The sequence below is a fragment of the Perognathus longimembris genome, chromosome 4 (genome assembly GCF_023159225.1).
Source record: "Perognathus longimembris pacificus isolate PPM17 chromosome 4, ASM2315922v1, whole genome shotgun sequence".
NCBI lineage: Eukaryota > Metazoa > Chordata > Mammalia > Rodentia > Heteromyidae > Perognathus > Perognathus longimembris.
In genome coordinates, this window is record NC_063164.1 from 51,553,473 (window position 1) to 51,572,233 (window position 18,761).

General features: G+C 37.3%; 1 protein-coding gene across 3 annotated transcripts in view; it reads right to left on the bottom strand.

The window, feature by feature from the left end:
• Nucleotides 1-493: 493 nt before the first annotated feature.
• Metap1d (methionyl aminopeptidase type 1D, mitochondrial) overlaps nucleotides 494-18,761 on the bottom strand; it is a 75,413-nt gene continuing 57,145 nt past the window's right edge. For 2 of the 3 annotated variants that reach the window (XM_048345244.1, XM_048345245.1), the window contains exons 3-10: nucleotides 16,901-17,050; nucleotides 15,301-15,449; nucleotides 14,571-14,613; nucleotides 10,072-10,235; nucleotides 3,206-3,303; nucleotides 1,915-1,962; nucleotides 966-1,044; nucleotides 494-857 (exon numbers count right to left, since the gene is read on the bottom strand). In XM_048345244.1, coding sequence (XP_048201201.1) covers nucleotides 779-857; nucleotides 966-1,044; nucleotides 1,915-1,962; nucleotides 3,206-3,303; nucleotides 10,072-10,235; nucleotides 14,571-14,613; nucleotides 15,301-15,443 — 654 coding nt within the window. In that variant the 5' untranslated portion in view covers nucleotides 15,444-15,449; nucleotides 16,901-17,050 and the 3' untranslated portion in view covers nucleotides 494-778. The remainder of the gene's footprint in view (nucleotides 858-965; nucleotides 1,045-1,914; nucleotides 1,963-3,205; nucleotides 3,304-10,071; nucleotides 10,236-14,570; nucleotides 14,614-15,300; nucleotides 15,450-16,900; nucleotides 17,051-18,761) is intronic. The other variant, XM_048345243.1, reaches the window with a different exon arrangement.

Below are 18,761 nucleotides of genomic sequence, written 5' to 3' on the forward strand. Positions count from 1 at the left end.
GCTGGAATTCCGGGTGCTGCCTGCCCGCGTGTTGGAGGGAGTCGGGACTAGGAGGAAGGTCTTACAAGTAACCTGGAGTGGGGGGTGGGGTTGGATGTTGCCGCAGAGCGGCGGAGCCGGCCAAGTCTAGCTTCTAAAGTAACACAACCTTGCAGAAGGGCCGGGCCCAGTGTGTGCGGTCAGGAAAGTATTTGTCATCCATGTGTCTGTTGGCCGGTCAATCTTTTCGTGGCAAACTTTGATGTAGGGGGAAAGAAACCCAAGGGCGGTGGGTGACAGCACGTGTGGCCTTTGGAAGGGCGCTCAGGGCCGGCCCAGGTGGCACCTACCAGGAGGAAAAATCGACGGAAAATATTCAGCTAACAAGTTGGGGGTTTTCAGTGCCTGTGCACGTGGGTAAAAAGTTCAGAGACTCCCAAACTACCCCACGCTCCCCGCAGGGGTGTCAGACCCAAGGGAAGCAGCCACAGTGAGTTTAAGAAGTTATTTTTATTATTATTTCTTCATGTTTTACTGATAAGGAAAAGGGAAAACTGCTACTCCGGGAACACCTGGGCCCCCAAAGGAAGGCCCAATCGTGCCTCTTGGGCCATGCTTCCCACTTCGCTTAGCCCCCAGGGCGCTACTCATGCCCACCCAGTTGTCCCCAAGTCACTACCGGATACGACGACTTGGGCTACAGGGTGATGTGCTGCTCCCGTCGTTTCTAAAAGTTTTACAGCTGGATTTCAGCACTTGGGGGCGTGGGAGGGAGCCTCCGCAACCTTCGAGAGGCTTCTCAGGCCTCGTGGGACAGTTTGGTCAGGATCTTCGCGCCCTGCGACGTAATGAGAACTGTGTGCTCGAACTGGGCGGACCTGAAACCCAAGGCAGAGGTCAGGGCGCAAGGCAGCCAAGGGGAGCTCTGTGCATCCCGCGTCCTGTCCGACCACCTTCCCTTCCCAAAGCAGCCAAGGAACAAACACCTTAGGTTGTCTAGGGAGACCACGGTCCACGCATCTTCCAGGACTTTAAATTCCGTGGATCCCTCGGTGATGATTGGCTCTGTAAGAAGGAAAATGCTTACTGCAGTGACCCATCGAGAGAGAGAGAGAGAGAGAGAGAGAGAGAGAGAGAAAGAGAGATTTCCCCTCCTCCCTTCAAGTGTTTCACCCACAGGTTCATGTTGTCATCTTGCAAGGGCTTGATAATTGATGCTGCTTACATAGAATACTACAAGCTAAACAGTAGGAAGAGGAAATGCTGCAGCATTAAAAAATGTATGAAGTTGCCTAGTTCATAATTTTTTTTGAGACAGAAGGGCATTTTAATCAAGCCTTAATTAGGACCCTGTGGATAATAACCACCCAAACATCAGTCCCTCTTATAAATACTAGTCAGTTTTTAAAAATATTTGAATTTTTAAAACATGCTTAAAATGTTCATTAATCAGCAAATAACAATTTTCTTATTTTACTCTAATTGCTTCTCCATTAAGTCCCACAGTCAGAAATATGGAGGCCTTCATGGCCCTAAGTGATTGGAACTTGGTGGTGATACCAATCACCAGATCAGCCAGGAATTGTCCCCCAGAGAGCACATGCCACTTGCTGACAGGGAGTGAGGGACATAATAGTCTCTAGTTGCTGGGTGTTAATGAAAAAAGAAAAGAACAAAACCAAACAAAAAAACAAACACCACATTACTCTGGTAACAGAATTAGATGTTGGATGGCTGCCGTCTCCTAAATGTGTCCGTAAGTATCTGATTTAGGAAGATGGGGCTTGAGGATATTATTTAATCAGATTTACTATACATCCAAATTATTTCATTATGCTGATTGGCTTTATTAGTCCTTTGCAGTACTGAAGGCTTAGGTCAGTACAAGTTTCCACTCAGAAGCCCCAGAACCCCAAAGGGTGCCCCAGTTTTTACCTATAGTGAACACCATGCCCTCCTCCATGGGTAGATCATTGTCATTTGCTGCAAAACAAAAAAGATAGGGGGCTGTGATAAGAACCAAAGAGGGAAAAAAGGTAACAATTAGGGAAGATGGACTGCCTTAAGATTCTTTGGTCATTTCTTTTCTTCTAAAGGCTTCTAGATGACTGGCTAATCCCCAAGGGTTAGAAAAAGACTCCCAACCTTCAGTGTTTGTAGGACCAGTGCTCTGGGCCAAGTCTTCCACTCCCTAGCAGCAGGCCAAGGCCTGGGAAGGATAGTGTGGGGATGTCACACACCTGTAGACCTTCTATTCTGCCTCTGATGTTCCCCAGGCTACCTCCTGCTTAGTTCCCTGGTCTCAGTTGATCCTGAGCCTTGCCCTCACCTCTACCTCAAAGAGAAATGCAAAGACAGGCAGGGTCTCCATCCTCAAATAACTTAACTTCAGACATTGGCACCGGGTGGGGGCACAAGGCTCTTTAGTCCTCTACATTCTCCCATCTCCACTGCTTTTGAGCTTCTTCAGATGGTGCTCTTTGGCTTAAAGAGATTTTATCCTTCCAGGTAGTAGTTGGCCTAGAAAGACTGCCCCGGGGCCTGGGCCACCATTCCTGGTGCTTGGTCCTTGTCCGAATGTACACCTCATTTGGAGATCCTCCATATAGGTGGTTCCTACTTTAACCCATATCCTCTCACTCCTTAGGGGCCATTCCTGCTTTCTGTAGATACACATCCAGACAGTGAAAAACAGGAGGTTCTTAGGGAGGAACACAGGGTGGGCAGAAGGTAGAAATCACTGAAGAGTACATGCTGCTAAATACACCAGCTGTCAACGCTGTGTAGGATGCAATGAAATTTAACCACAACAGTCAGCTGTTAGAAAAGAGGACAGAAAAACAGAAGACAATCATATGTGCATGGGTTGGGGATTAAGCTGAGTGGAAGAGCAGTCGCCTAGCAAGTGCAAGGCCCTGAGTTCAGTCCTCAGCTCTGCACAACAAAACGAAACAAGGCTGAAACAGTCATATGTGCATGCTACTGGGACACTGATACAGTGGCATCTGGTTTTCAGTAACTTTTTCTAGGCAAGTATTCCCTGTGCCTCCCAGTCGTGTACCTTTCAGGAGAAGACAGAATGCAAAAATAAACCTTGTTTGGGGATTGAAACTGCTGGGCTCTAATCTAGTAACATAGTAATCTGTTGGTTTAAATTTAGTGGCTACCGCACACTCCCAAACAGACAGACTATACACACACTGTGTATCCAAAGGGACTTCCTTACCGTGATGCCAAATTTCTGGATTTCCATGAAAGTAAGATCCTATTCCATGTCCCACAAAATGAGGACAGACTTGTAAACCATTCTGATGAGTGATGCGGCTTTAAAAGTAATCACAAGATGTTTACCTGAATCAATGTTTTTAATGCATACTAAGATAAAAATAAAGTCACTTTAAAATATTCTCTGAAAAAGAAGAAAATATAGAGTCAGATAACATTAACATTCTCTTTATTCTGGAACAATTTTAATTTTGCCAATGCTTATTATTAGCAACTCCCTTTGGATACATGAATTAAGTAGCCATGTACCAAACAGTAGTTTGAGTCACTTACCTTAGGACAGCATTCAAACATGGTTATTTTCAGACAAGAAGTGAATATGTATACATAAAAACATAGATTAGATAGACATATGATATGTATTTATTTAAGACATATGTGTATAATGCAGACAATAAAAACTACTTGCTATTTTAGAGTTTTATGGGTAACTTATGGGGCAATTACTACTAATTTGGGAACTAAACAGAGAAGAAAATTACAATGTAGAAATATTATTTTCTACTATGGATTCTTCTGATCTATTTCCAAATGTTATAATTTTATAGACAAAATAAAAACAAAAGATAAAGTCTGTTTTGTTAATATCGCCTTTTCAACCTTCAGTTGTACAAAGGGGTTTTAATCCAACATGTTAACTTATGCACCTTGCTCAGTGTCACGCCTTAATATTCTTCAAACATTCCAAAACTTTTGATTGCTTTGGAGCTTTACTCAAGACCTACCCCATTAACAAAATTCATAAAGAATGCTTTTTAATCACTATGTTTATGAGATGCTAATACTGATTCCTGGTTCTTAATGCTTCTTTAGTTATTTCTGCATGTAAATGTTGAAATAAAATCTAGCATATAGAATCCCACCCTAAAATACTCATCTCCAAGGCTGAAACGTTTTTGTTGAAATTGGAGTAATATATTTATTCTTGGGAGCACTAGATTTATACCCTACACATCACTAATGATTTATATTTCCATATGGATGAAGGGCATTAATCTCTACCCATAACAATGGAATGGTTAGGATTACAATTGCAATGCCTAACAATTTTTTAGCTCTCAAAGTAGTTTCCAACAGATTCTAGGCTTAACATTAAGCCTAGCAGCTTTTTTAGCCAGCAGCTTTGTGGACATTCATTGCTATATGCATTAAAAAAACAAAACAAAAACTTTTGTTTCTGAGACAATCTCAGGTTGTAACCCAAATTTGAACTTGTGATCCTCCTGCTGGGATCACAGGCATGTGTCACCATGCCTGGCTTAATTTTTAAAAACATTTTTAACAATCCTAAGATGTGTAAGATATTTTCACTTAGACAAGGATGTCACTGTACCCAGCAGATAGGCAGTTTCTCATTGAGATTTAATTTTGATGTAACTGATAGGACAGAATAGATAAGCTATTGAGGACAGGAATAAATCCATGTTTTTATTCCTTCAGTTGTACTTTAACTTACTATTATTTCTGTGGGTATCTGCACTTTGGGCAAGAGGTATAAAATCTTTTCTAGGGTGTTTTTATTTGTTCCACACTAGTTCTGAATAGAAACTGAGGATGGAGTGTGGATGGAGGGTGGAGGAGAGATGATTAAGTAAGCCATTATAGTCTAGATTGGTTTTGTTTTTTCTTGAAAGAGTAAGTGCTCCCTAAACCTATAAATTATGTTAGTTCAGCCTCAACAAACCTCAGTGATTCAAAAAGCATTCAATAAAAACTATTCTGTTTTCTTTTCTTAAAAAAAAGAAATCTAGGGTGTTTTTTTTTCTCCCCCCAAGGACCCAAGTGATTGGCAGGCATCACGGCTACATCTTAAATGTGTGTTACAATGGCAATCTTCATTTTAATTTCCGATGAGAGGAGAGGAAGAAAGCCCACTATGAAAACCCTTGGAATCCCTCCCCCCATCATACCTCTCATTCCTCTTTATAAAAGAAGCTGTGCAATTACTAGGTGGCTAAAGATATCTGAGTGCATTCTCCTACAACAATTTACTCCTGGGGTCCTGCTGGAACTTCTGGCTACAGGAGTATCATAGAATCTATGTGTCATGGATTCAAAGGTTAGAGGATTTCACAGCCATGTAAAAAGAGAAAAAGAACAGGAACAATTTCCTTAGTTCCTTGGTTGAGTTCTCAGCTCAATGCTAACTCCCTTAAGCTAAAAATACACTGATTTTCAGAGTATATCCCCTTTGGATTGGGAGTTGGTTTTTAATATACACTTAGTGGGACTAAATGGGATCAAATCTTATTAATATGTGTAATTACCATTTAAAAGCATGTTCCTTCAACCATACATGGGGAGCACAAGATTATTTGCTTGACTGTAGGGCTTAAATCGGACTTCATATTGATTATCCAAGTGACTTGTAGTAGTAAATTCTACCCTTCTAACAGGAAAGCAAGGGCTGGTCACCCTGATTGTGGCATGGGGAGGTGGAGTGTGTATCTACCTCCTCACTGCTCTGGTGGGAGAAGAAGTAATAGCAATACAGGCAGGAATTTCCAAGAAGAGTCACACTTGCTCCCCAACATGAGCCCACTACTGGCCCACAACCCAATTCTGAGCACGGGTTTTCTTGCCTTGAACATTTCATGGATGAAATCTTCCTTCTCTTTCTTTGCTGAAATCTACTGACATGAACTTCTCTGATATAAGCTAATAAGCTTTTTGGTTCTGGTTTTCTCTAACTACAAATCTTTTAAGACATCTATCTATTCACTTATGATTTGAAGCATTTCATATGGAATGCTGGGGAAAAGAGAAGATAAAGAAGATGTATAAAGGTAGTTTATTAACTTACTTTTCAATCACACTGTATTATTACAGTTCATGTTTTACTTATAGCTTATAGTTGAAAAAATTTCTTTTTGATCATTTTTGTCACCATTTTCTTCAGTTTATGAGGCAGTTGAACTCATTTAAAGTGTTGTCTAGTAAGTACAATTTCTTAATAATTTTAGCTACATTTGGACTAAAAATACATTCCCCAAGAGGGCAGAGGAGTACTATGTTTAAGTACATGCTCTGATAAAGATATGAAAATGCATGCGGAAATAGCTTTGCTGCCATTTTTACATATATTCTATAAGCCACACTAATCACCAAAGGGTCACATCTCTAACCAAGGATCTTAAATGGCACTTAATAAGTTGCAGAATTTTGCTTTAATTTTGTGTACTTTTCACTTAACTAGTAGCCTCTGAATAAAGGAATGCATAAAATCAAGGATTCCCTGTAATGACAGGAATGTTTACATATAATTAGTAGTATTTTTGAAAGCCAACAACTGTTTTCCAAAAGAGTATTACATTTTTTGTTTCAAACTGGATCACAAATTACTGTATTTTTCTTACAATGGTGCTGAACTTTTATTTGTGGTTTTCTGTTTCTGAAAAGCAGACATGATGGATTGAAATAAAAGATAATTTATTGCAATGCTTACTTTCATGTGCAGAGAGAAGCAGTGTAATTGTAATTTACAGTAGCTGTCAAGAAAAATCCATCACAGATGACATTAAAATGACTTATTTTGCCTGAGCCACTTATTGTTTAAATGTGCATAATCTAATAGAGATTATTTTTTTAAATCTGCCTTATATTGTTCTAAATTAATATCAAAACATATACTTATGAATTAAACATTAAAAACCATTTATTGATACTTTTATCATGACATTTACAACTATAAGTTTAAATTATTTTTCATTAAACTGTCATATATTTGTGAGGCGTGGATCTACACATTCATGATATTCTCACACCTACAGATAATGTAATCTAGAGTTAAGTTTAAAAACACAGAATTATAAGTATTATAAAATAAGTGGAGAGATAGTGAGTATGATAATTCTGTGACCTAGCCATCACCAGGCATCACTCACAAAACAAAAGGGCACAGAGAAACTCTCTGCACAAAATTATTTTAGGTGACAGTGTCTTACTCTTTAAGTTTCAGAGGAGAATTTCAAATTTTCCTGCAGAAATCTCCAGGTTTGGGGTAAACATAATATTAAACAAGGAGCTCAAATGTTCTTTTCAGAATGCAGAGAGAGACTCCACAAAGATGGCGAATTACTTAAAATAAAACAAGACCAAGTTGAAAGATGTTTGTAAACCTGTGGTCTGTAAAGATATGAAGCACCTTTTGGCTCAACGGTATATATTACTTGTTTATTTACACCCTTAAGATCTTGCCTGAATCAGAAACAGCAAAAACAATAGATGTCCAGAAACACTGCTTTAACATATTAGAAGAAACATTTGTTAGAATCGGGGCTAGCTTCTTCATCAGCGGCTGACATGCACCATCTAGATAATGAAATGCATTAGGGCAAAAGAAAAAAGTTCATTGTCTATAATTTTCCACGTAGTTTTGTATGTGCAGTTGTTGGGACTGGTCTGGTTTTCAAAGGAGCTTGTTCATGCAAATTCATATTCTGCAAAAACTGACCTTTGAATCCAGATAGCTAAAATCCAATGTCACTGTCAATTCTACTCTTCTTCGTCTTCTTTTTTTATGTAGCTAGAATTAATGTAGTGAATATGTAATGAAATGCATTATCCTGCATGGAGATTTATCAGATTTTCCGACTGAATGCTATGCTTTGCTAGTACTAGCTGGAGTTCACCTGCATGTTGGTGTGGCGTGTGGCTCTTTTTTGTAAAGAGTTAAGTCGTACACAAAAAAAGGGAACAAAGGTCAGCACCCAGCCACCACTTGAATGTGAGATTTTTCTTTTTATTCCCCTTGATGTATACTAGGCTCTGTGTTATTAGTCTTAATGATGGAAAATTGTAGTGTTGATACAAATCTTTTTTTCAAAGTAGTAGGCGGGAGCTCCATTTGTTAGTAAGTTTTTTTTGTGACTAAAAGCCACGGACAGTACATTTATGTAGCAGTAAAAGGCCTAGATGCTCTTTCCATAGCAGAGCTAATTATTCCTACTGTGACCTTACTGATCTAGCCTGTTCCTAGTACATCTCATCTGCACGCCTGTTCCTCTGTGTAGATGGTGTCAGAGAATATGAAAAACCCTATAATGAAACCATTTTCATGATGGAGAAAGGCTACTGGAGTTGCACTTGCTACAAAGAGGCTCAATTATATGAGTAATTGTGATAATTTTCTACATTCATAGCCTTCAATGGGGAAAAAAGAATGAGAGCCACAAAGGAAAATTACTTTAACAAGAAAGTACAGAGAGTAAAAATGGAAGAAGAGACAAAAAGGGGAAAAAATAACCAGAAAAAAAGTTTAAAAAATAGATCTGGAGGGAGGAATAGCGAGACAGGGAGAACAACAGAAATGCTCAAAAGCCCATGTGCAGCTGTGTTGCACAATTAAATTGAATTTTTTTTCTGCAGTTGATGAATGTGACTACTGCAAATGTGCCTCTGTAGTTAGCTATCATTTGTTGTTCCGTGACAGGAAAAGGATAATTACCTCTCAGAGAGAATCAAAGGCTGACATGCCCTTTAGACACAGCCATGAATGCAGAGCTCGAGAGAATGCTTGAATAAGAATCTAGTGTTCTCTGCCCCCTTCTACTGAAGAATAAATTTTGTTAAAATGCAAGAGCACCACCAGTAAATTTGTTGAACCCTAGGTGTTCAAAAATATGAGGTACATCTATCGACTCATCCCATTTGCAAAAATAAAACTGCATTTTGAATTCATTTCTATTATATTCATGGACAGTAAGATAGTGAGATATGCATTAAATTTCTTTTCCCAGTAGGGGTCTGATTCAACATTTCCTATGAAAGAACAGGGAGACACTATCCTTTTTTCCCAGGCTAGTTAGCCTATAATTTAAAACTGTCAAAAACACAATTTTGTTCAAAGTCTTCAATAAAAGCTTCTCAGATAAAACCCAAAGAGATTTTACTAAAGTTTGATTCAGACACTGTTACAATATTTTTAAAGCCATAAATACATTTAACTGATATTTTACTGCCTTTTTCTTAAAGTATTGGAAGGCTTATGCAGAAAGAGGCAGCATCTTTTCAAGGTGACTAGGCTCTCCATCCTTTGGAGACATGGGAAGTATTCAAAGGTTCATATTAATGAGAACAGTACTTGAAAGGGTGCTGATGTGATCATCTTTAACAAAATGTGTTACTTTTAAATGAAAACACACATTCTACATGGAAACTTCACAACATTTAGGGAAAGAAAAGCCTGAACAAAAGTAACAGAATATAAAGAAAAGTCTTGAATTCAGAAAATAGACATATAAACACTGAAAAAACAAACATAGGATACTGTGTAGAAAATAAATAATGGCAACAAAAAAAAAGACAGAAGACTATTCTTTTAGGCTATTCGCTAACCTAAAGTAAGGCTTCCTGAGTTAACAGTTTTTATCTTTGTTTCATAGATAAAAACTGTATCATGTTTTACTTCATTTTCTTATAAAACTTAGCTTTTCATATGTACCCTCCAACTGTTGGGATGCTCCAGTCCTTTCCCAGGTACTTTATTTCATATTTGGTGTGTTTTTGAGTAAAAAAAGGTTACAGAGCAATATGTCAAGCTAAAATAAAAGCAGCCACAGAAGTTTTGCTTGCCGCTCCAATAAGTTTCTCTGCTGACCCTGTATAATTCATTTTTTCAAGACCTTTTTCTTTCTTTTTTTTTTCTTCAGCCCACAGAACAATATTGCAGTCTGGCAGTTCACATACTGATATCAGACTGAAATGATGGTTCTGAATCATAAAACATGTCATCAACTTTATACCAAGCCACCAATAACCTCTGTACCATTTGCCAACCCTCCCTTTACTTGTCAGTGTAAGGCTTACCTGATTGTGTTTCCAATTACAGAGAAGGGGGCCCCAGCTCTGCAAGCTGCAATTGCTTCATCTCTACACCTCCTGGCAACCTCTACTAACTTTTTACCACATTCATCCACATTGCCCACCAAAAATGTCTCAGAGGTATCTCCATGGTAGCCGTTATAATAGACCTAAACACAGGCAGAAAATTTAAAACATGTCTATGCTTAAAAACCTACTCTCTTATAAGTATACGGTGTTCATGTATGTATTTAATAAATTCATGTGTTTACATTTCCAGAATTATTTTTAATTTGCCTACAAATATATATATATACTGAAACCTTACAGAAATATAAAAGATGAAGTTATTCAATAATACTGAAGGATATAAAAGCAAATACATGATTAGCATTGCTATTTCATCAATATGATTAGCAATACTATTGTAACATCTTGATTCTTTATTTTGTTTTTGAAGAAGTCAAAACTATATATACAAAAATTAGTGATCACAGTATATTGACCTACAGTTACCACAGCAGATTTAGAAAACTAAGTATTTAATGTAGTAAAGCTTCAGTACCATGAGGATTTACATGATTTTTCACTTACCAGTTCTATATTTGGAAGTGATATATAATGATAAGAAGAAATAAGATGACATGTCAGTATTATAGTGGATGGTAGGATAATTTAGTTGTAACAATTGAAGTGGCTCAATGTAGGAATGAAAATGATATAGAAAAATTCTACATCTAGAAATGAATTTTCTTTTTTTTGGTGAGTCCTGGGACTTAAACTCAGGGCCTGGGCACTGTCCTTGAGCTTCTTTTGCTCAAGGCTAACACTCTACAACTTGAGCCATACTCCACGTCTGGCTTTTTCTGTTTATGTGGTACTGAGGAATCAAACCCAGAGCTTCATGCATGCTAGGCAAGCACTCTACCACTAAGCAACCTTCCCAGCCCTAGAAATGAAATCTTAATCAAGTGTTCCAGGTATTCCAGACAGCAGAATGTTAACAAAAAACCACTCTAGATGGATTTTTAAAAGAATCAATACATAACAAAACAGGCTTAAATGTAACAGAACATAAGATATGATTTTATTGGTCTTCAGTGATTCATAATTCCCATAGTATCTTGAAAGACACCAGATTCATTATTTTAAAGAATCAATGATTCTGAAACACTATAAGTATGGAAGGCAGAGGGAATGATGAACTACCAATCTTTGGATGTAGCATGGTATTTACTTTTTGCATAAATTTGTCCTAATTATTTTTACAGTTTTCTCCTAAAGCAGAATGCAGAAACTATTATTTAAAAATATATTTATCTGAGCTTTCCAACTGTTTTAATAGTAAATTAATGTTTTAAATATGTATACTAGTCTGCATTTTAAACAATGCTTTCCTATACTGTGTTAGGTAACTGAGGCACAGACAAGGAACTTGTCTGGTGAAAGAATATGAAGGTGGACTCAAATTAAAATAACAGATCATTGCCTTTTAATCAAGTGTTATCACTACTATATAGAACTGTCTTAATTTCCTTGCAATAGAGGTCAGTTTTATACAATTATTCCATTTATAGTCCTTTACAATACAGGAATGTGTAAGCTTGATTTTAGATTTTATATACAAGAATATAAAGTTTGCTAACTTAGGAGTCATTATTACAGAAAAATTTTAACTGAATGTTTATGTAACCACTTTAGGGGGGTTCCTTCCTTCCTTCTTTTGTGGCACTGGTTTAGGGCTTTGTATTTGCTAGGCAGGTGCTCTACCAATGAACCATGCCTCCAGACCTATGAAGGAAGCTTTTTCTTTGCCCAAGACTGAGACTCAAACTTGGTATCTGATGCTTGCTTTTGCACATTGGCCAGCACTCTACTTTTTTTTTTTTTTTTTTTTGGCCAGTCCTGGGCCTTGGACTCAGGGCCTGAGCACTGTGCCTGGCTTCCTTTTGCTCAAGGCTAGCACTCTGCCACCTGAGCCACAGTGCCACTTCTGGCCGTTTTCTATACATGTGGTGCTGGGGAATTGAACCCAGGGCTTTATGTATACAAGGCAAGCACTCTTGCCACTAGGCCATATCCCTAGCCCAGCACTCTACTTTTAAAAGTCTGAGGTAGTCATTTGTAACTACTGCTCATTTCCACAAACTATTCTTGTTTGTCTTTCATTTAATAAGTATTTATTGAGCAACTACTGCGAACCACATTGTCTTTAAAGAAATTAACTTTGAAGAATATCCATTTTCTTATTATGTATACTAGACAGAAACATTAGTGAAATGTAATGAGTTGTTTTCTGCAAGAAGTGTAGGATTTGGTAAAAAGAAGTCTTTGGTTAAAAAAGTATTTCAGGGCTGGAAATATGGCCTAGTGGCAAGAGTGCTTGCCTTGCATACATGAAACCCTAGGTTTGATTCCTCAGTACCACATAAATAGAAAAGGCCAGAAGTGGCGCTGTGGCTCAAGTGGTAGAGTGCTAGCCTTGAGCAAAAAAGAAGCCAGGGACAGTGCTCAGGCCCTGAGTCCAAGCCCTAGGACTGACAAAAAAAATTAAAAAAGTATTTCAGCTGGGCACCAGTGGCTCACTCCTCGCCACTCAGAGGCTGAGATTTGAGGATCATGGTTCAAAGCTACCTCAAAGAGAAAAATCTATGAGACTCTTATCTCCAATAAACTACTCAGAAACTGGAAGTGGAGCTATGGTTCAAAGTGGTAGAGTGATAGCCTTGAGCACAAAAGTTCAGAGACAGCACCTAGTCCCTGTTCAAGCCCCATGTCTAACAGCAACAAAAAAATCATAAGAAATTAAATTTGTTAGCTAAGTGCCAATGGCTCGTGCTTATCATCCTCCCTACTCAGGAGGTTGAGATTTGTGGATCAAGTTCAAAGTCATCCCATTAAAGTCCATAATTAATCACCAAGAACCTGGAAGTGGGGATGTGGCTCAAGAGGTAGGGTGCTGGCCTTGAGTGATACATGAAGCTGAGGAACAGCAGCTTGATCATGAACTTAAGCCCCAGTACTGCTTCCGCCAAAAGAAAGAAAAGTAATTTGTTAGGGTACTGACCTGTTTGTTCTCTAAATTTCTTCACTTTATGAGTTTAATAGCTATTAAAATAATTTAAAATTTTTAAATGAAATTGCTTATACTTTTTTTTGAGAAGATTGTGCCCATTTCTTTCAAGCTGCGATATTTTATTAGAAGATGACTAGGGGAGATGATATATGTAAAACCTTAGAATCAGGTTCGGTATAAATTAAAAACATATTAGGAAAATTTTTATTTCTAACATAGTTCATGAATAGCCTTAAATCATTCTGATTGGGAAGGTATCAATAGGCTAAGTAGGACAAATGTTCATTTATCCCAAACGGGACAAAATGACATAGGAAATAATACCAGCAATAGAAGAATTTTTGCCCATATCCTCGTACAAATTGATATGAGAAAAAAAAAGGTTGAATTAATTTAAACAGCTAAAATTCTGAAGGAATTCAACTACTGGATAGTTATTTCTATCTCTTTCTCATTCTTACCTAAGTTACATAGTGTGGATATAAACAAACTAAAAAATAATTCCTCATTCATAGAAACTGCATTCCTTGAGTGGTACTGATTACAAAGTTCTTACTGATGTTTATATTTTATTTATTTAAAATATTTATTTTCATCATACATGTACAGATTTTCTTATAATCTCCACAATCCAAAGGTACTATTAAAAATTATAATACAATGAACACAAGACTGAGAATAGTGAAAGACTACAAAAATTAGAAAAGGGTGTAGCTTGTATAATTGGAATTCCCTATGTTAAACTACTTAGGCTTGTTATTTCAAAGAAAAACCATTAATTATTTGGTGAAAACTTGAGTTTAGAGAGAAAACAACACTGCTTGTATGCTTTGAGCTCAAGACTCTCTATACCAGAAATGGAACACAATGTTACCTTCAGGGATTTTAATAAATCCAGGGAACACTGCTAGCAAAAGAGTTGCTGTCCAAATAGACTGACACACAGGCCAATGTAGCCCCTAATGACAGAGTAAGATAATGACAGGCCCCACTCAAAATCAGCAGGAAGAGGAAGATCAATCTTGGCAGAGTGAAGGAGAAATGCTGGCTTTCTTCGTGTTAGCTCATCTCATACATATCTAGCTTCACCAGCTGCCCAGTGCTATGGCGCTCTGCATTAACTACACAGTGGATCAATAACAATTACACCTTCTCAAAAACATGACACATAGCAGGATTGGGTTGACATTTCACTTAGGCCAACATTGATCTCAGTGCATCTGATTCCAGCCCTAAATTCAAGTCAGGCCTGAGTTTACTTGGAATAAACACAGAGTTAAAGACAAAAAAGGAAACCAGCTGCTTGCGTCTGGGGCTGGAAGTAAACAGCACTTTTACCAGTGCAGTTCACGTTTTCAATCCACTTCTTCCTGTTGCTACTAGCAATTCTGAAGTTGATCAAAGACTATTTTTTATATGATTTACTCACCGTGACATCAATGTTGATAATATCTCCATCCTGAAGAGGTCGACTAAAACATAAACAACAACAAAAAAAACCTGTGATAGACAGATACGATAATAGGCAGATCTCAATAAAAGGAATATAAAAATAAATACCCAATGATTACTATAACAAGCTCAATAAATTGCAATAATCTGGAGTGAAGGAAAAGTAAATGAGAAACTGTATCTGACCGTTATCTTATATAAGTTATACCACATTTTAGAAGAAGGATATGAAAACAACATTGTTTAAGAAGTGACCATTCTTTCAAAAGGTGTACTTAAGGCTAAACTCAGTACAGAGCACCTTCTTAGCATTTGCAAGGCCTTGGGTTTGAGTTCAGGTATGGGTGGCGGGGGTTGGGGGGGAGAGAAACACTTACTAGTTAGCTTAAATTTATAAAGAGGAATAATGACAGCTGATAATAACAACCTGCCTACATTGATTTTATCACTTAGGTTGCAAAAACTAAAGAAGGTAAAGGAGATAGTACACAACTACTTTTGTAGATCATATAGTGGCTTCACAAATATTAAAGTCACATTACATTCATTTTGAAGCAAAACACTTAACCTTCTTTGTTTTATCATGAGTGACTTCAAAACTTGGTGGGTGGATTTCAACTGAACTATAGTATCTTTCAACATATGCTATAGATCTTACTTTTATGTTTTACTTTCCAAAGGAATAATATGTTACTAAAAATGAATACCTGTCAGGAATACCATGACAAAGCACGTTGTTTACAGAGGTACAAACAGATTTTGGAAAGCCTCTGTAGCCTAGAGGTGAGGGATAGGCATTATGACTGATGATTTCCTGATGAACAAGAGCATCTATCTCTTCAGTTGTCATGTCAACCTAAAATATAAAAGAAATTGTATAGTGACAGTTGAAGACATTCCCTATATTTTTTGACTATGCCTATAATGATAGTGCTTCCATGTGAGATTGTATAAATTCATTATGATGAGCTTATGGCATACTATTGTAATTAATCATGACCAATGTTACCATTCTCAATTGTGCTTTCTGACGCTCATATAGGCATACACTATTAAGAAATAGAACATTTTTTTTTAACTCTAGGATCCTCTAAATCTTTTGTGAGTCATTAAATGACTCCTTTTTAGCCTGAAGATTTCAGCAATACGTCCTTCAGCAATCCCTTCCTCTTCCTGGTTAGTGTTCTGGCTAATGGAAACATATAAATAAATACTCAAAGGAAACTTCAGTTTAAGCAAGGCTTGAAAAGTAGGTCAACCCACACCTTTTTCTCTCAGTGAAACAGCACATGCGTTTGCAGCAATGACATGGAGATTATGGAACATCATTTAAAAAACTCATTCTGCTACATTTCATAAAGACTTGATTTTCACTAATTTTGGTTTCTTTTTTGCTAAATAAATGTGGTTTTTAAAAAAAGTTCCGCCTTACAATAGGGTAACCAACTGCTCCTAAGTGTGTGTGTGTGTGTGTGTGTGTGTGTGTGTGCTGGGATCAAACTCAGAGCCCACACATGGTAGGTAAGTATTCTACTACCGAGCTAACCACAGTCTCTGAACCTAAACTTTATAAGTATATAAAAAATATCTCCATGAAATAAAGCATAAATTATAAAAAATTCTAAAACAAAAATCAAATCTTTTATTAAAAGCTATTTATTCAATAATTTTCTGTTATTTTACATTCATATTGTACTTAGTTATGCTGCTATAACAAATTTATTGTATATATTATAATGCAATGACTTTCATTTTTTTAAGTCTCTTCCTAAATTCTGCCCACTTATTGAAAAGTATGTCTATATTTTCTTTTAAGATAGCATCTTGTTTCAGATTATTATAAAAGAACTAAATTATGTATAGGATGGTTGTAAATCATATTGCCATATTACCTATATCTTTGTGTATCTAGTGTGATCTCTTATTACAAAACAGGAGGTAAATACAAGGTAAACCAACTGTTCAGGCACACTGAAATAGTTCACGAATAAAAGCAGAAGCCATAGGCAGGCAAGGGGCAAGAGTCAAAGCTGTCTGCCATTGGTCAACTTGGATTGGCTGATTTAACCCAGAAAGTAGAATTCTGCTACTTAAAACTCAATTTGGATATTGAAGTTACCTCTTGGATAAACATATAAAATAATAATTAAAAAAAACCCTTTTCTCCCATCCTAAGGCTTTAATCTTTAAAATTAAAAAAAAAACCAACAAATTAGATGTGTCCCAAAGAAGCTTTAAGAGAAAGAGAAAAAGAGCAATGTTTGTTGCCTCTTATGAAAGTCACACTGAAGGTTGGTAAGACGCCACCTTTACACTCTTCCCAGCCAGGAGGAGGACATGACGGGCCAGCTGACAAGCCTGATGAAGCCCTTGAATCTGATCTTCATTCTTAACTTCTATGCTGTCTCCCCAGCCGGGTACAATGCCTGTCGTCACATAGTCTGGCTTCTTTATGTGCTTGTGGAAAAAGGATTGAAAATGAAGATCAGAACCCACAGCATGACAATGGGATCATTTTTTCAGACACAGCCTCCTGCTTCATGGAGCTCTGCCCTTCCTGCCGGAGCACCGACCTCCAAAGCCAGTACAACAGACCCTCCAGGCTGCCCCCAGTTCCTTCCCCTGCCCTTTTGAACTTAACATTGCCTGTTAGTGCTGCTTCTGGATGGTCTGTTAACCTCACTATGCTTTGAGTCAAATTTGACTGAAGTAGACTTCTGGTCAAAACAAATAGTAGTTTTCTTTTCTTCTTCCACCCAACCCTGTTGGAAGCATATCATCATGGAAGAAAGGGAGCACTGAGTTTTCAATTGGCCAAATGGTTAATTAAGAGGCACTTTCTTAACACAAAGATAAAATTTATGCAAGATATGTTTCCCAATACCCTCTCCCATGAATATATGTGAAATGTAGACTGTCTCTACGGAAGCGCCGCACACAGACACTTTCCTTATACTTGGCAACCCTACTTCAACTGAGTGCTAGATGATAAAACAAAACAGCCTTCTATTCATTTTTTCTTCTCTCACATAAAAATTACCCAAGATGCTTCCATTGGTTGTCAAAAACAAACAAATAGCATCCCCAAATAGGAAAAAAAAAAACCCACCCCAAACCTTCAAAACATTCAACCCTGATGATCACTCTTATAGACCAGCTTCTAGCACTTCCTTACACCCACTGGAAATATTCAGAAGACACTGGTTTTGCACCACCCTTAGTAAGTAAGGTATTTATAACAACTCTACGTAAGTACTGTTGAACAAAACACAGAAGAGTAAGGCTACATAGCAGTAATGATAAGGACCACACTATTCGATGACAACATCACGCAACTCTGGCAAAGAGTTTTATGCTGGATTTTAGGATCTTATTTTCTTGTTCAAAGAGGCTTTTCTCATTCAGGTAATGGACCTGCCTAGCACCGGAGGAACAGCCATCCCACCAATGTCTACACATCACTTGGTCTCTCTCAACAGCCTAGGTTCTTATCTTTATTCTGCTCCATGATCTGGTGAGGTTACAAGGCAGCCAGAGGGACTACTGATATGTCATTGAAATGTCTAAAACTCACCTTCACCTATGCAGAGATTTCTTTTTGCTTTTCTACTAAGGAAGAATAATGCCAATTTTGTGATTAATTAGGCCTTAGTCAGGCCTTCTCTGAGATGTACTAGGAGAAATCAAGTGGAATGAATATATGTATATACATATATACACATGTATGTATATATATATATACATATATATATTTAAAGCTATTCTCCTTCTTCCAAAATGACCCACACATCTCTTTTATATTGCATTTTGGAAAATGCAGAGTTTTTATTTTCTCTCTCAGAGTTCAATCACTAAAAAAATCAAGGTGTTTTATTTAACTTACACTAAAGGACAGACACTGAGCATTAATAACACAGAAAGTATAAGATCAGGTCTAAAAAAAATCTAGTGTATTAGTTTCAAGTATCTCTCTGTGCCATCCCAATTTTATAGTCAAATTCCCCTTAAAAAGTCAGAAACTACAAATACCTGTTAAATGTTAAGCATTTAATAGAAAAATTTACAACAGAACTTTAAATTTTCAGTTGTTTGTAAGCTCAGAACTTTATTTTGTAGAATTAATATTCTAAAACTTCAAGATACTAAAACTTGTGACATTATAATTTTA